The sequence below is a fragment of the Pimephales promelas genome, chromosome 22 (genome assembly GCF_988280905.1).
Source record: "Pimephales promelas chromosome 22, fPimPro1.hap1.1, whole genome shotgun sequence".
NCBI lineage: Eukaryota > Metazoa > Chordata > Actinopteri > Cypriniformes > Leuciscidae > Pimephales > Pimephales promelas.
Window position 1 is genome coordinate 3,764,673 of NC_142790.1, and position 17,072 is coordinate 3,781,744.

At 39.1% G+C, this 17,072-nt stretch overlaps 1 protein-coding gene across 3 annotated transcripts in view; it reads right to left on the reverse strand.

Moving 5' to 3' along the window:
* The window catches only part of nck1b (NCK adaptor protein 1b), a 60,657-nt gene that overhangs the window by 4,135 nt on the left and 39,450 nt on the right, over nt 1–17,072 (reverse strand). The window contains exons 1-2 of one of the 3 annotated variants that reach the window (XM_089125906.1): nt 11,904–12,043; nt 1,156–1,874 (exon numbers count right to left, since the gene is read on the reverse strand). In XM_089125906.1, coding sequence (XP_088982032.1) covers nt 1,156–1,874; nt 11,904–11,937 — 753 coding nt within the window. In that variant the 5' untranslated portion in view covers nt 11,938–12,043. Of the gene's footprint in view, nt 1–1,155; nt 1,875–10,981; nt 11,448–11,903; nt 12,044–17,072 lie in introns of those variants that run through there. The other 2 variants (XM_089125907.1, XM_089125905.1) reach the window with 2 other exon arrangements.

The window sequence follows — 17,072 nt, forward strand, 5'->3', positions numbered from 1 at the left end:
TTTTATGTTGATCGAGCATTCATCGAGAGAGTCACTGCCCTGTATTTGCTCTGGAGAGCAGATCACTGGCGTGGGGATCATCGTCGCCGTATTTGTGTCCACCGGACCCTTCGGTGGCGAACCATTTGGCGAGTTTCACCATTTGCTTGCTCCAGGAGCTGCGTCTGGATGACGGCCGCTGTCAGCGGTACTTCTGCCTGTCCCGCGCCCAGTTTGATGACCTGTTGTCCCACATCAGAGCGAGGATCACCCTCGCCCTCATCCATCTAATCTAATCTCACATCCAGACACGAACTTATACACATATATGTTGGTTGTCTTTACATCATAATAATATTTCATATAATCTAGATATGGAATAAATAACATTCAATACAAAATGAACATGTCTTGTATATTGAAATAAACTTTTAAGTGATAAAATATTTGCTTTGTTGTGCATTAGAACCACACCAGGCATTTAGTCATATTACAAAATAATTTATTGAAGCATCCAGATCCTTCACCCTAGTGAGCAAGCAGCAGGCTCCTGATTGGTTAACGCGGCGCAAATTGACGCCAAAGTTCAGATTTTTCAACTCGGAAGGCAGACGCGAATTCGTGTCAAACGCATGAATGCACAAATAGCACTAACTAAAGCATTCGCGCTTAACGCGGCAGACGCTCCATTCGCGCAAACTTGACGCGTGAATAAGGCGTATTCGCGTCTGCCACGCTCTACGCCTCATTCGCGCCACAGGAATTTTTTACGTGTGCAACACGTCTTTGTAATGACTTAACGTTGAAATCATTCGCGCCTGACGTGCTATTCGTGTCCGGTGTGAACGCACCATTAGACAGCTGGTATGATCTAATGTAGCATTATCATCCACAAGCTCAAGCAAAACCTGGAAGAATTGGCTCACAATTGATTCCCAAAAGATTCTGCAGTTTGTCATGTTGCTATATAATACTCAAAAACATAATACAAATGCCGTCTAGGTAGGGCAGCTCAAGACGTTTTTGTAACCGAGGAAGTACGTGTTTTTGAAAACTCTCCACTTCAAAAATAACATTTCAAAATCATCACATTGAAGGTGTTTTCCTCAAATGAGGACTGCACTATGGTACTTGAGCACCTTCATGAGAATATGAGGAAGATTTCAGTCTACTCACAGAGGACTCGCTGTCCCGAATAAGAAAGTCTCCCTCTGTGCCCCTCAGGTTGAGTGCCACTTCTGCCTGATGGCGCGTCACCTTCCCGTAGTACCACTGCTTGCCAGCGAAGCGTCCACTGGATGAAGGCTCAATGTAGTCACAGTCAGGTGTGGGCGGCCCTGCTATGTTGGCTGAGTTGTGCGACTCCTGCAGAACATTCACGTAGTTTTTCGGCACAAGTCCCATCTGCCCGTCGGATTTGCGACACTTCCACCACTCGGGGTCATTTTCTGGCTTCTCCACAACATCCATAACCTCACCCTTCTCAAAGTTCAGCTCTTCGTCGTTGCCCGAGCTGAACGGGTAGAGTGCCTGTACTGTGTGCAACACTCGGTTGCCGTTCACACTATGAACAACAGCAGCCAGCTTCTCCGACAAGCCAGCAGAGTCGTTGCTCGCCGATCCATCTGCATCTTCCGTCACGTAGTTGGATGGGAACCACCCCGAATGGCCATTGTAGCTCCCCCTCCACCAGCCATCGCTGCACTTCTCCATGACGATGACCCTTGTGCCCTTAACCAACGACAACTCATCTTCCCGTTCGGCCGTGTAGCTGAATTTGACGAGCGCAGGAAGGTTTAGGTCATACAGACGTTCGCTGTTGTCTGGATTGAAGTCAGAGTCCGAGTTGGAGGCTGTTTCACGCATGCCTGTTTTCCTTTTCACCTTACCGATCCCTGCATACATACAGAAAAGAAGTACAATTAAGGGTTTTCCGAAATATACAACAGGTGTCGTCTTTGCACACAACTACTTGCACTTGGGTGTTAACAACAATGCCACAAGAAATTGGCAATGCGACAAAGTTGAACAGAGTGCAAACAAAAGCAATGCAGACACTCCCAGAGGAACTGGAATGAATCACCAATTCCATTTAAATTGCTAGAAAATCAAAACTTTTTTCAATGAGCTTGTTTCTGCATTCTGGGATTGCCTTCTCCATTAAGAATTCCTGACATAATGCTTTAAAAAGTAGTCAAAACAAGGTACAAGACTCTGATTCCAGACTTGGTTTCACACTGACTAGGTTCTAGATCAGTTCTTTTGTATCCTGAGCAAAAACTCATGCATTAGCTTACTGACATTGACTGCACAACTGTCTGCACCACTTTTGACAAAAGGTATTTTCAATGGACAATCTTGATTGGAAATTAAAAATGTGTTGAGACAATCTCTTCAGGGGGTAATTTCATCACCCCGCACCCTGCACTCATTCCATTCTTGTTGAAATTGTCTGTGAAACCAAAGAGCATTGTATTTTGATACAGGCACCAACAGGCAGGGCATGAGTGAAAGGAGAACTTGTCCAAACACATGTTACAGTGCAGTGAGGCTTGTGTTTTCACACTGACAGGGGTACAGTAGCAATCAGCTCCCGCCTGCTTGAGCAATGTGTCCTCTCTTAGTAAACACAGGCACTGGTCCAGTTGAGAAACCACCCAATCACAACCAACTAATCTTGTTCTCGCCTCTCAAAAATCAAATGACAAAGTTGTGCATCATTGCCTTCCTACTTGATTATGTAAATTATTCAATTATGCCCATGTGAACAGGCATGTAAGAGCAACAGAAAAGTTCCGCAAACCAAAACATGTGCTTGCTTCATGACAACGCAAACAAAAATTTCCACCTGCTTCACTCATTCGCAAAACACAGCTGTGCGGTTTAGCTCTATTATTCAGAGAAAAGTACAATTAACTGCAAAGAGACACTGGAATGAAAACCACACCCATCGTCCTCCTCCATGGGGAGGGAATGAGTCAGGGAGTGTTGGGTTAGGTTCATGGATACCGTTGAGGATTCCAGCTTGTCCGACCACATTAGGTCAAGCCAAGTGGGTCGGTCTGCAGGATTAATGGAGAATATCTGACCCTGAGGCCTTTCGACCATGTTGGCGGGTTTGGCAAAGGTTTGTGAATAGTGTTACCATACAGGAATGTCCACTTGGCAGTGAAGTTTGTACCGGCCCAGTCTAAAGGCCCAAGGACAGATAAACACATGTTCTCTTTAGATACCTTGCAAAAATGTCCTGCAGCAACAAAATTATTGTATTAGATGAAAATACCATGGTATTACAATAGGCTAGTTTTACAGCATGTATTCTAAGGTGGGTTACTGGTCTTTGCTCAAAGTACCACAGGCCAGACAATTCTTACCAGGAGATAAGCATTTGCCCAACTAAGTCCACCACATAACCTTAGGCTGTTTAACGTTTTTAAAATGGATATCTCCAAATAGCCATGATATCATTAACATGGTAATCAGCCAGGAAAAAAACAGGATTGATTTTGCTATCAGTCTATCTGGGAAGGAGGCAAACTCTGGCTTTACCATTTTAACTTCATAACCCTGTAGGCAATACTTAGCAGCTACGATTTTTCAAAACTTGACAACCGAGAAGCAGCTGAAACCCTGGATCTACTCTTAACTAATCTAAAAGGAAATCACCCAATTTACTTTATGCTTACTCAGAGGTTAAAGGTTAACTGAGTGAGAACATAAAGCTTTTCCAAGAGCCCCCTTTGCTCGGAGCAAGATGCTTATCAAAGCTCAAGGCCAGAGGAATTTATTCTGTGCTTGCGGATGCCTCTACTGCCTGATTTGCATTACAAATACATGAAATCTCCAACCAAGATATTTGCCTCTGGCCCCTAAGCTATGTCCGATTGAGGGGGGTGGACATTTGCATGGTCAATGTGAGCAGGAAGTAAACTTGAAGTGGTAGAGCAATAGTAACTGGAGCATTTAGTACTCCATGCGTGGACGTGTTGGTACATGTAATCACGGGTGTGTGAAACTTCTGACAGCACAAGGTCAACTCATGATCATCCACAAATTCAAAAGACACTTCTTAAAGGGATAGTTAATTCAAAAATAAAGATCATAAGAATAAAAACCAGATTGTTACGATGCATAAAGGAATCATTCAGAAAGGTTTTGTGAACCAGATCAATTAATTCATTGAAAAGATCGAGATTAAATAAAAGGTTTGAGCATTGTGCTAGTTTACAATAATAATATCATCATCAAATATCTGGGTCTCTTCATCACACAAACATTTATGAATTCACAAGACTTGAAATATAGTGAAAAAGTTGTTTGGACTCTATTTATAGGACTTTTCTGTTCAATAGAAGAATATTACAGGGGTTTAGAAAGACTTTTCAATTTGAGTGATCTAATTCATTAAGGAAAATAGAAAATTGTGCAAATCTGGACTCAAATACAGGCTAAAATATACAAGTAGTATGAAAGCAAATTTCAAGTTTTCACTTGTTAAAAAGAGAAACTGATCTTGGGTGTATGAACGTTCAGGCCAGTGGTGGTAGTTTTTTTCTCAGGCATAATATGATTGATGTTGCGTCACGAGACGTAAGGTAATCCACCCATTTGGATTAGTCAGTCTACATGGTCTCTTAGGAGCTGAGTTTACCAAGTTTTTTTTAAATCTCTTATCTAACACTCAAACAATAACCAACCACATCAACATAAACAGGCTGCATCACACATGGGTCACCATGATTTTGCCCAGACAGACATGTTCCATATCTTGTTGATCCTGGAACAACATTCCTGTTTAAAAGAATGTAGTCCTAACCCTATCCCTACCCATAACTTACCCATTAAATCAGAGGGAAAATGATAGGTGAACACAAGCACCTAACCCTGCTTGTAAGCCTAAACTTGACGGAAACTGTAAACTTGTCCATCAAATCTGATTGGTCGATTGGAATGCTGTTCCAAGAACATGTTGTACTAGATGTAATCTTGCCACCATAATGCCAGGAGGCTTCGATAATCAGATCTGATAACCAAGGCTCTGATAATCTGGTCTCTATGGTCTTCCTACGAGTCCGCACTTTTGTGACGTAGAGCCACTTTGACTGTCGGGACGAAGTCTGCTTTGGAGCTCGCATCAGTGCAAAAGTGTGTATCGAGGGCGCGTATCGACTGCAAAGAGGGCGTCGCAAGCACCCTTCTGAGATCTAAAATAACAACTTGTCATCCTAACTGTGCGTTGACACCAGACGTGAATAGCGCATCAAATTCACGCCTATGCGTCTAGTTATACGCTTGAACACTTTGAGTCCATTCGTGAATCAAGAGCGAAATTGACACGCGTAAATACAAAATTTAAAGCAAAATTTACGCACGTCAGAATCAAAATCCATTGGCGGACAAAATCCAGGAGCTGCAGTGGATGACGGCCGCTGTCAGCAGTACTTCAAGTTCCACCTGTCCAGCGCCCAGTTTGATGACCTGTGGTCCCGCATCGGAGCGAGGATCACCCTCGCCCTCATCCATCTAATCTGTCATTTATTTTTGTTTTGATGATAAATAGAGCCAGCCTCCAAAAGTTATTAACCTGTCCTGTGATTTTTTTCTCTCTCACGTCCAGACACGAACATATGCACATGTATGTTGTTGGTTGTCTTTACATTATAATAATATTTCATATAATCTAGATATGGAATAAATAATATTTAATACAAAATTAACCTGTCACGTATATTGAATTAAAGTTTTAAATGATAAAATATGTGCTTTGTTGTGCATTAGAACCACACCAGGCATTTAGTCATATTACAAAATAATTTATTGAAGCATCCAGATACTTAACCAAGTGAGCAAGCAGCAGGCTCCTGATTGGTTAACGCAGCGCAAATTGACGCCAAAGTTCAGATTTTTCAACTCGGGCGGCAGACGCGAATTCTCGTCAAACGTGTAAACACAAATAGCACTAACTAAATAAATCATTTGCGCTTCACGCGCCAGACGCTCAGTTCGCGCAACATATTCGCAACGCGCTCTTCGCCTAATTCGCACCGCAGGAATTTCTACGCACGTAACGCGTCTTTGCATTGACTTAACATTGAAATCACTCGCACCTAAAGCGCTATACGCGTCCGGTTTGAACGCACTATAAGGCGACTGAGGTCTCATGGACTTAACGGACATTGTAAGTCCACAAGACCGAAAGTGCATATGAAGTGTGCCATTTGGGACAGGGCCTATGTGTCCATGGATGTGCTGCTAATAGAACAAAACACAATGAATGGAGCGATGGTGTGTTTCCTGAATACAGGATAAGGAATTTTCCTGGATTCCTACAGAGGATCCTCAGGAAGGAAGCTGCACACTTTGCATGGCCATAAGTCAATCGATGGGTTTTTATTTTCCTCTCTAAAATTACTTGTAAATCAAGTTTAAGCTAAATCTGCCATCTACAACTAACTGGCAAACATTTCAACTTGTAAAAACCCAGCAGAGTATGATTCATATTACAGCTACTATTCCACCCGCCCAACAGACTACATCCACTTCCCTTCCCTTCTATCCTCTGAACGCAACTTGGATTAGTTGTTTCCTCTGCTGAGTTCATCCTATTGTTCTCCAATATAGGGCTGAACTCCATTTAAAAGCAACCCACAGCCATTAAAAGGTGGATTTTTAGATTTACAACTACAACTATACAAAGTAAATAAATGCTATGAAAGTGTGGAAAACAAACATACATAAACTGTGGTAGTACCATAGAAAACAGATTGTATCAGATGTTAAATATTTAAATATATACCATTGCACTGAATCATACATATTCATACACCATTGTGTTTACATGTACTGTAACAGCTGCCAACAAAAATTGTGCAAGACAGAGAGATACTGTGTAAATAATCACAAAAGATTCTTATGGCAATGTACCCAAGAGTATGAATGAGGGAGATAGAAGCAAAACTGTGAAAACAGGAAAGAAAATCACTTTATACTTCTAATCTAAAATGCTGGACTCGAAGCCAAGCGGAAAACGAGACATTCTTTCAACTCAAAAAAAGACGAGGCATCAAAAGGCCTCCAACGACAGTGACTGTACACCACAGATCTCAAGGCTGTGTGTGTGCATATCACACACTCGATCAATGCACAAATAAAGCACAAACTATCTGCAAGGAACAGACCTCAAAAATCGTTTTCATTTCCCTAAATGAAGCACACACACATATGCTCAAAACTTAGCTATTGCACAGACCGATCTAGAAATGAACAACGAAACTATAATATAAATATTTAATCCCAAAATACAATATATAATAATAGATTTTAGCTAACCTTTAAATGGTCTTCATGTCCTGTTTACACTTCTGGGCTGCAGGGTCAATACGACCCCAACAATTGATTGAGTAATTGTACAAAAAATATGCATTTTTAATCATACAAATATTATATCATATTTTTTTTGTTTACTTCTCGTCTATTTATTAATGCTGTTTTTGGAGATTCAAAGTACTTTTGTATCCATATACCACACAATTCCTCAACTACACCATTAGCTTGCATATGAAATATTTTTTTTTTATGATACATTGCATTTATGCTCTAGTACTAGGCCTTCATTTCTGTGTAAAAATTCTGCCAGATTTGTTTTTGATTTATTTATTTTTTAAATATAAGAAAATAAGAAGATATAGTTATAGTTAAGATAAGAAAATATATTTAGGTTTTTTTTCACATTTCCCATTCATTTCAATGTTGGGTCAAATTGACCCCGAAGACCAGAAGTGTAAACATTTTTTTACATACCTTTACAGAACAACCGAATCAAGCCCAGTTTTTTTTTTTTTTTTACTTTTACTTTTTTATTTAAGTTTTTTTATTAAGTAAAAGTCGATTGGGGTCGTATAGACCCCATGACCCGATTGAGGGCTAATAAAATACGTTTTTCTTTTTTCGCACTGGGAAAAACAAACTTAACATTGTAAAACACAGCTTGAGATTATTTTGTCTACATAAATCTAAAATCCATAATTTAAGATGGTATACGTCACACGATGTTGTATTAAATTTATAGATTTGCTAAGAGTTTAACCTCATTTAAAATGCGTTTATACGTACATTTTATGGTTCATGTGGTTTTCAATTACTGAAGTGAAAATAATTTTTTTCCAGTATATGCAAATAACTTGATTTTGGGGTGAAACTTTGTGACATTCCCCCCTACTGACGCTCAGGTACTCTGATGACAAACTGGTAAACAGCCTCCGTCACACATCTGTGCTTGTTTGGCTAGCGCGGGTCTGTCGAGAGAAAGAAAGAGGGAGTCAAACGGGGGTCACGGCTCATCCACGTATGCAGAACCAGCCGAGCCTGATGTGTGTGTTTTAGTCAGGAACACTCCAGAAAGCCATCAGCACTTCCTGCCCTCGGCGTGTGCGAGAGAGGCACTCGCATTTCAATTCAAGCTCGTGCGTTTGTCCTTCTCACAAAGCGACATTATCTTGTGGTGCTTTCCATCAGAGAGGAAGAGTTGACTGGCTTTAGAAAAAAGCGTCGGAGTGGGAAGTGGAGGAAAACAGACGGATGGGCTGACGCTGCAGTGAATCAACAGCCCGGTTTCCTCACTTCCTCCCTCACAGGCTCCAAAGATCTGAGGAGAATCTGTCTCAAATTAAACCACTTCCGCTACGAGCGAAGGCTGAACCACAGGAAAAGAGAGAAGGGGTGAGGTGGAGTCGAAAAACTGCCCAAAGCCAAGACCACCTCACAGGGAGTTTGAAGTAATGGATTTAAGGGACAAAAATCAAACTCGCGTCACTTTCTTTCTTCTATACAACACAAAAGGAGATATTTTGAAGACATTCCAAGCTGCTCTTTCACATGCAACATTTGTGTTTACACACATTAAAATACGCCACAAGAAGACACGTCTAGGCCAAATACACTCTGGGTTGTTTTTTTGTGCTTGGGTCAAATGGGCCAAACCCAGCCATGGGGTTAAACCTTTTAATTACATTTTTAACCCAACATTTGGGTTTGTCCATATTTGACCCAAAGTTGATTTAGAGTATAGGAACTACGGCTGTCAATTTTTACATTTCGATTTGACATACTCTCTCTCTGCCTGCCAACACTCACATTTTCAATGCGATTCATTAACCAAACAAAAACACAAAAAGTTAAAAAATTACATTTTTTTTTCCCCAAAATGTATTTTGGCCATGATAAGTGTAGTGAAAATCTATAATCATGACAGCCCTATCCTCTAAACACTGTTTATACTATAGTTGCATGTCATTAACTCTGCATTAAAGGGATAGTTCACAAAAAAAATGAAAGTTATGTCATCATTTACTCACTCAACGAAGAATGTGGTTTACCAGACAGTTCACTACTATGGAAATCAATGGCTACCTTCAACTGTTTGATTATCCATATTCTTTGAAATACGTTCTTTTGTGTTCATTAGAAGAAATAATCTCATACAGGTTTGGAACAACTAATTATTTTTTGGGTGAACTATGCCTTTAAGGGGTTGTCACACAGATCGTTATTTTTCTACAGTATCCCCTTGTGCTGCTCGTCCATTGTTTTGATGTAAACGTGTGCTAGACGGATGTGTTTGACGGTTGCGCTTGTGTCTTGTGTCCTTTGCAGTGTCTCATGCATGACATGTTGGCTAAAAACAAAGTTTCTAGACCTGGCGTCACTTCACAGCTTAAACCGATATCAACAATCTGGCTGAAACCACTAAGCCAATAATCATTTTCATGTTATGGCTAATCCTAACTTTAACAATACAAACTGAAATCAATTGTTCAATGGAATTGAGACATCACAGCATTATAAATGTACACTATGAAAGTATATATATTAGGAGCTTTTATATTAAATGAACGTTTTTAAAGATTAACTTTTAGCGAGTGCACTGCAAAAAAAAATTATTTTCGTACTACCGCAAGTATTTTTGTCTTGTTCCCAGTCCAAATATCTAAAAATTCTCAAATCAAGATGCATTTATTAAAATAGTAAATGCCATAAGATATTATATCTTGTTTTAGGCACAAACGAAAAAAAAAAACGATAGATAGATAGATAGATAGATAGATAGATAGATAGATAGATAGATAGATAGATAGATAGATAGATAGATAGATAGATAGATAGATAGATAGATAGATAGATAGATAGATAGATAGATAGATAGGAAACAAGACAAAAATACTACGATCAACATTTTTTGCTGTGCGTTACATGAAGGCAAAGGTCATTTAAATGTAAAAATAGAGGATACGAGCATGCATTATTTTCAATATCCAACACTGTTTGATATACACATTCAAAAGTTTAGGGTCAGTAAGATATTTTTTTTTACATATATACACACTTTTTTTGAATACTTTTATCCAGCAAGGATGCATTAAATTGATCAAAAGTGACAGTAAAAATTAAATATTTATAATGTTACAAAAGTTTGTGAAGTTTATTTCTGTTTAAAGAATCCTGACAAAAAAGTATCACGGTTTCCAAAAAGAAATCAGCTACACAACTGTTCAATATTGATAATAATAAGAAATGTTTCCTATCCACACAATCAGCATTTTTACACATATTTATTTTCGCAATATTATTGTTTTACTGTTTTTATCAATTAAAAGGTAGACTTTTTCCAAAAACATTTTTACAACCCAAACTTTTGAACAACACGGTACAACCAACAGAGACTGACACCAATAAAAATCTCTAATAATAGCCGATAACCAATATGGTATGGGTAATACAATGCAAAAAATTACATTGCTTTAACTCGTTTTTTTAAGACCTTATACAAGATTCAACTAAGTCAGTTTAATGTAATTTAAGTTGAATTGACTTAAACATCCAAGTTGATTTTACTTAAAGGCAGCAACATTTTTTTTTTACAGTGTATGTCTTTGATTACTAAATACAAAAAAATGCAACCTATCAATCCCTTTGAGATACTTATTTCTCAAGCACAATTACATACCCAAACACTTCAAACACGACCACATCATGTCCTACGATCCTCCGGCATCTGCTAATACATCGACGACCCAGTATTAAAAAGCCTAGACGTGCACTAAACTGCACAGCGGCAGAAAGAGGAACACAAGGGGAGTCAGTGAACCCATGACTGATCCAGCGGCTGCAGAAAGGAAGTGTGTATTCCAGCGACAGCAGTATTTCTCCCAGAAGAGATATGAGCTTCATCAATCCGCTCCACATGACACAATGCTTTCAGTGTTTCGCCGGAGAGCTGACGTCGCCCAACTACGGCCCACTGGCACGAGGAAACCCCCACGACAGCAGACCCTCGACACTCAAACTGCAGAAAAACATCATTGTCCTGGACCAACAAGAACCAGTGCGCTTCAAAGTCACGCTAAACCTGATTAAAGAGGATCGGCTGGGAAAGAAGATTCCGGTTGAGTGTAACAGGAGAGTTTAAGTGCACAAAGAGGAGTGGAGGTTCTTTACACTGTTGATTGCAGTGTGTGTGTGTGTGTGTGTGTTTGTGTGTGTGTGTGTGTGAAGTGCAATTACAGGCTTTTCAGAGAACTGCCCGCCCAGCTGCTCGACTAACACACAGAGAACGAGGGAAAAAAATGAGGCATTTCCTAACAAACTTGTGTTCGCTCATAGTTGCTTTCCAATGGCATATAAACAGAAAAAAATAGTAAATAAAGTGTAAGTGTGTATGTGTGTGTGTGTGTGTGAGTGGGGGTTACTGACAAACTCACACCCAGCTCAGCTCAGAGGGGGGAAAGCCTTTCAAACTTCCCTAATCCTAAGAATGTCTCAATGCAAACTCAAACACAAGCAATACGTCCAAAAGCACAACTTTCAGCATTGTCAACTTTCTAGACCGGTGATATAATAAAGAGGAGAGAAAAGGTGGCAGAACTCACGGAAGAAGTGTTTGAAGAGGTTAGCCATATCCATTTTGGGCTATCCCGGCAACTGGGCTCTTCCCTCTGCAGCTGTGCTGCTATTCCCTGTGAAACACCCTCCCGCCAGTGAACAACTCACTGCCTACACCACAGCCAGCCGGCAGGACCATGTGACCAGGGTCAACCAATCAGAGCCGATTCCTCCTTTAGGAGGACAAGTCTGTACCCTGCACCCACACACATAGCTCACGCATGGCGCATATGGGGACTGGTAAGTTTGTTTCTTAAAAAAATAAAATAAAAACAAATATATATATATATTATAATGTTATTATTTTAATAATGTTAATGTTATATAATGTAATTATATTTTTTAGATATAATATGTGTTATGACACAATAACACACCCATATTATGTGTATATATAACGTGTGTATTATGTATGTGTGTATAATATGTATGCACATACATACATAATATACACATATACACACACACACACATATACACACATATATATATATATATATATATATATATTTTTTTTTTTTTTTTCATACTCATTGACATAAGCAAGTTTTCAAAGAAAGAGTCATGAACCGGTCTGTTCACACTAAATCAAGAACGTAGCATGTTTGGACATGTTATTAATGTAGTATTCTTTGAAGTACCATGAAAATAATAAGTAAAATGGTATAAACATCTGATACCAGCATTTAAAATGAAAAATGTTGCATAAACATTAAGATCAACTCTTTCCCCTCTTGCCACTCGGCCAGCATCAGCTTTCTGGATCATTTCCACAATACTTTCATAGCCCCCAGATTTTTTGTTGTATGAATATGAACATATTGTATATCACAAAGAAAGAACAGAGCTTAATCTTTTAAACAAAACAAAAAGCTTCCTGCATTGTTTTTTTTTTTATCAGCACTTGGGTAGGCCTGCACAATATATCGTTTCAGCATTGACATCGCAATGTCTGCATCCGCGAGAGTCACATGGTAGGATGTAGGATGTCAAGAAAGAAGGGATTGTAGTTGATCCGTATGGGTGATTTGCAGATTAACTGCAAAGTTGATCATTTAAAAGCATTTTTCTACCTGAATACCGTTTTAATTTGTTTCTTTGTTATTTTCTATGCAGATTCACTCTCTTACAAAATCACCCCAATCGTTCTAGAATGATTCATTCTTTCTAAATAGAGCTATTTAAGTCATCAAGTGAAATTGTATTTATATAGCAATACACAATCGCCGAAAAAACCTAAATATTGCAAATTATATTTTTTTCTAATATCTTACAGCCCTAAATGTGGGAAAGTTTCATTAAAACAAAGCAACATTTTGCACAAGAAGCTGAGAAAGAATTGTGGTTTTTGTGAGACTTAATGGTGTGCAAGCAGATGCAATCTGGCAGGAAATCTGAGCACTGCACAAGGCTGGAGAGGAAGAGCACCCAAAGGTGAGGACATGTGCAGAACATAAAACACAACAACAGATAAACAACCTCAACACCAAGAGAAAGTCTCAAGAAAAGAGACTGTGTGAACGAGGATTTTCAAAACGGCCGCAAAGACAGTGGTGGAGAGATTGCCATCAGCGCACACAGAGCTTCCACTGTACACCTCGAGGCAGTGTTGTAGTACTCGAGACTCGGACTCGGTCTCGAGACCATATGTTAATGGTCTTGGTCTTGTCATGGACTCGTGTGCATTTGGACTCGGAATTGACTCGTACTCGAACATTTTTTTTTTAGGACTCGGACTTATTTCCGAGTCCACTCGAGTTCAATTAAAAATATTTTTCATGATTATTAATGTATGTTAATTAAATATTTCTTTAAATTGATTGACACGCCCAGTGATTGGTGATTTTCTAGTGCGCAACTGTGCATGACAAATTGTAATAAAATTACTTTTAACACCACCTACTATGTGGCCTTTTTACCCTAAACTGATCATATTTTTTAAACTCGAAGTAAATTCAGTGAAAATAAAGGATTTTTCTAAGTAAATAAAAGTAAATTAGGTAATCAACCCTCACTGGTCTCGGTCTTGACTCGGACTCGACCGTCTCTGGTATCGGACTCAACTCGGACTCGACTCTCTATGGACTCGGTCTTGACTCGGACTCGACTCTCTCTGGTCTCGGTTTCGACTCGGACTCGAGTGAGGTGGTCTCGACTACAACACTGCCTCGAGGCCAGACACAAACCCCACCAGCACAGATCCAGCTCCAGCCAACACCACACTAACACTTTAACGCCACACCGGGTTAAACCCCTACTCCTTGGTACCCACCTCCAGCACAACACCCAGTTGCCAGATATTGCTGTTTTTCGTAGCAATATCTGGCAACATTTTACTGTCGGCGTTAATACAAAAAAAAGTGTTTCTCAACTAGCAATCTATTCAGCCAGTAAATTTGTGTTTGATCTGTGTGAATTACAGAAATATAAGACTTTGCTAGACCTACTTTTATTCTACATTTTTTTGCACAAAACTCTCCAGAAAGTGCCATTTAATGGTTTATTTAAAAAAAAAATAAAAAAAAAATTGAGAATACCCCACACATAATAAAATCCAAATTTAACCCCTGTATTTATGAAGAGTTCAGATGCAAAAGCCTCTAAATGCCATTTGAAATTTTCTTCTTTAATGATGATTTTTATCAAACTTGTATATTTAAGTTCAGTAATTTCACTTAAATAACAATTAATAGGTAATTATCATTGCCATTTAAGTGAAATCCCTGAACTTAAATATACAAGCTTGATAAACATAATCATTCTAGAAGAAAATTTCAAATGGCACTTAGAGGCTTTTGCATCTAAACTCTTCATATATATATATATATATATATACACACACACACACACATATACATCTATATATATATATATATATATATATATATATATATATATATTATGCCAAATTCCTTTAAATATATAAATATATATTTTTATGCCAAATTCCTTTAAAAAAAAGGGACGCTGCTTCATGTCCATGGGGAAATGTGGGTCCAATAGCCTAACCATTATTATAGCACGATTCATTACACAACACCCCGGGACCTCACTAATTTTCAGACCCTGGTTACGGCCTTGCTCCTGAAGCGTGTTTCTGAGGGTCCAGGAGGTCTTCAGGTGTGGTAGACATGTGCTCTAGTCTGGACAGGAATATGATGATGAGCTAATCTTTCAATCTCCGTTTCTCTTTGTCTAGCTTATCTCCTTGACACTACGCCTCACATTCCAGTGTCGTAAACACTTCCCTCATGAACATCTCCAATCCTCGGCACGCAAGAGATTTCCTTAACTCACCCTTTCTGTTTTCTAAATGTGTGTTGCTGATCATATTGTAAGTGATTCATCAGTGTATACATTTAATTTTCTACTTTTAAACTCATCGTTTTTTTATTAAAGGGCACCTATTATGGAAAATTCACTTTTGCATGGTGTTTGAACATAAATGTGTGTTGACAGTCTAAAGTTGTTGTCGTCGTAGGATGTCTGTGTATATAATTTAAACCTTGTTTGTATAGTGTGTAACCACACGTTTATAAATATATATATTTTTAAAGATATTGTATTAAAAACTGCATATATGTTGTTCTGTAAGTTAGACATCTTCTCACATTTGTCACAGAAGCACCTGTATGACAAGTAAACATGACGCAACAGGTCCCTCACATAAATGTAAATTCGCTTGTACGTAGTAAACTTTATCACAGAATGTGCATGTAGTTTCAAAAAATTGCACCAGCGTTGGTGTTTGTGTGTGTCTGTGTTGCACATCCATAATTGCAAAGGGGACGCGATTACAACTCTATAAGTACATAAATGTATCAAATAACCATACCGAGACGTACTGGTCCATTCTCATTTGCGTTTTTTCTGCCAGAGTCTCTTCGTCATCTGGGTCTGATCAGAGACTATTTATATATTCCGATTCAAACGTACGCTGATTGACATTTAAAACAGCGGTTTCTCTCACTCTATCAGTACCGACTGCCATAGGTATCAAGTTACGCCCTCATCCAAACGCAGGGCGGGGATATGCAGCTCATTTGCATTTAAGGTGGTATACACCAAAACAGCTAATTTTTAAACAGGCCCCAAAAATGACATTTTCAAATGGTTATAATAAATTAAAGGTAGTGTAGGTCAGAATTATATATATAAAAAAAAATTCCAAATTTGTTTAAACTTTCTATATATATATCAATGCATATTTAAAATCTAAGTACTCTGATAAAAAGAGTATAAAAATCGAGTGACTCTAGACCGTTTAATCTGCACTAAACACAGCTCATTATTTCGAACCGGGACGAAACAACGGATTGGCTTAGGCGACTGTCACTCTCTCACAACCATGGCAACCACCCTTTTGCCACACAGGACCTGCCCACTTGCGCGTATCCAGATCGTAACTGTCCGCATGCCCTTGTTTGAGCTTGAAGATGCAAAACTCGACGCAGGTCCTCTTGTCTAAAAAGTGCTCCTTGCCCTGCACTTCGACCACCCCGTCCTCGGCCTCTACTTCCTCGGACCCTAATAGCACGGCCTCTTCCACGACCTCCTCTGCTTCGTCCTCAACCACCACGGATCTGTCCTCGAGCTGACAATGCGATACTTGCTTTCTTATACTGTCTATGGGTAACTTACTTGTCTTGGGAGTGTAGTCCTCATCAGAATCAACAATGCTTTCATCAAACAAACTCTTACATGCAGTCAGAACACCATGTTATGAATCTTACACAAAATTCATTTTCATCACAGTGTAAATGATGGCAATGGAAAAACGTGTATCATGCAACCTGTTTTTAGCTTTGCCTTATAGATAACTAGCTCGTTAGCGAAATAATAAATATATATTGTAAACTTTGCCAATAGATTGATAGTGAGTACTAAAATACATCTTATTTGTTTATCTTCATAATGATAGTTAGATTTTTTTATTTACATGCGTTTCTGACATGATGTCACTACATGCACTGCTTCCTCTCCTCTCCGCTCGTCTCAGATAAATAATGCGTCTTCAGCTCAGCTGTCGGAGTCGCACGTTCATGTGTTTTGGGGGCGTGGCTTTGGAAGGAGCCCAGAAGGGAGGGGGTGAAGTGAATGGAAATAATGAGCGGTCTTTAAAACAGTTGTGAGAGGTCTTAGATTTTAATTATGCA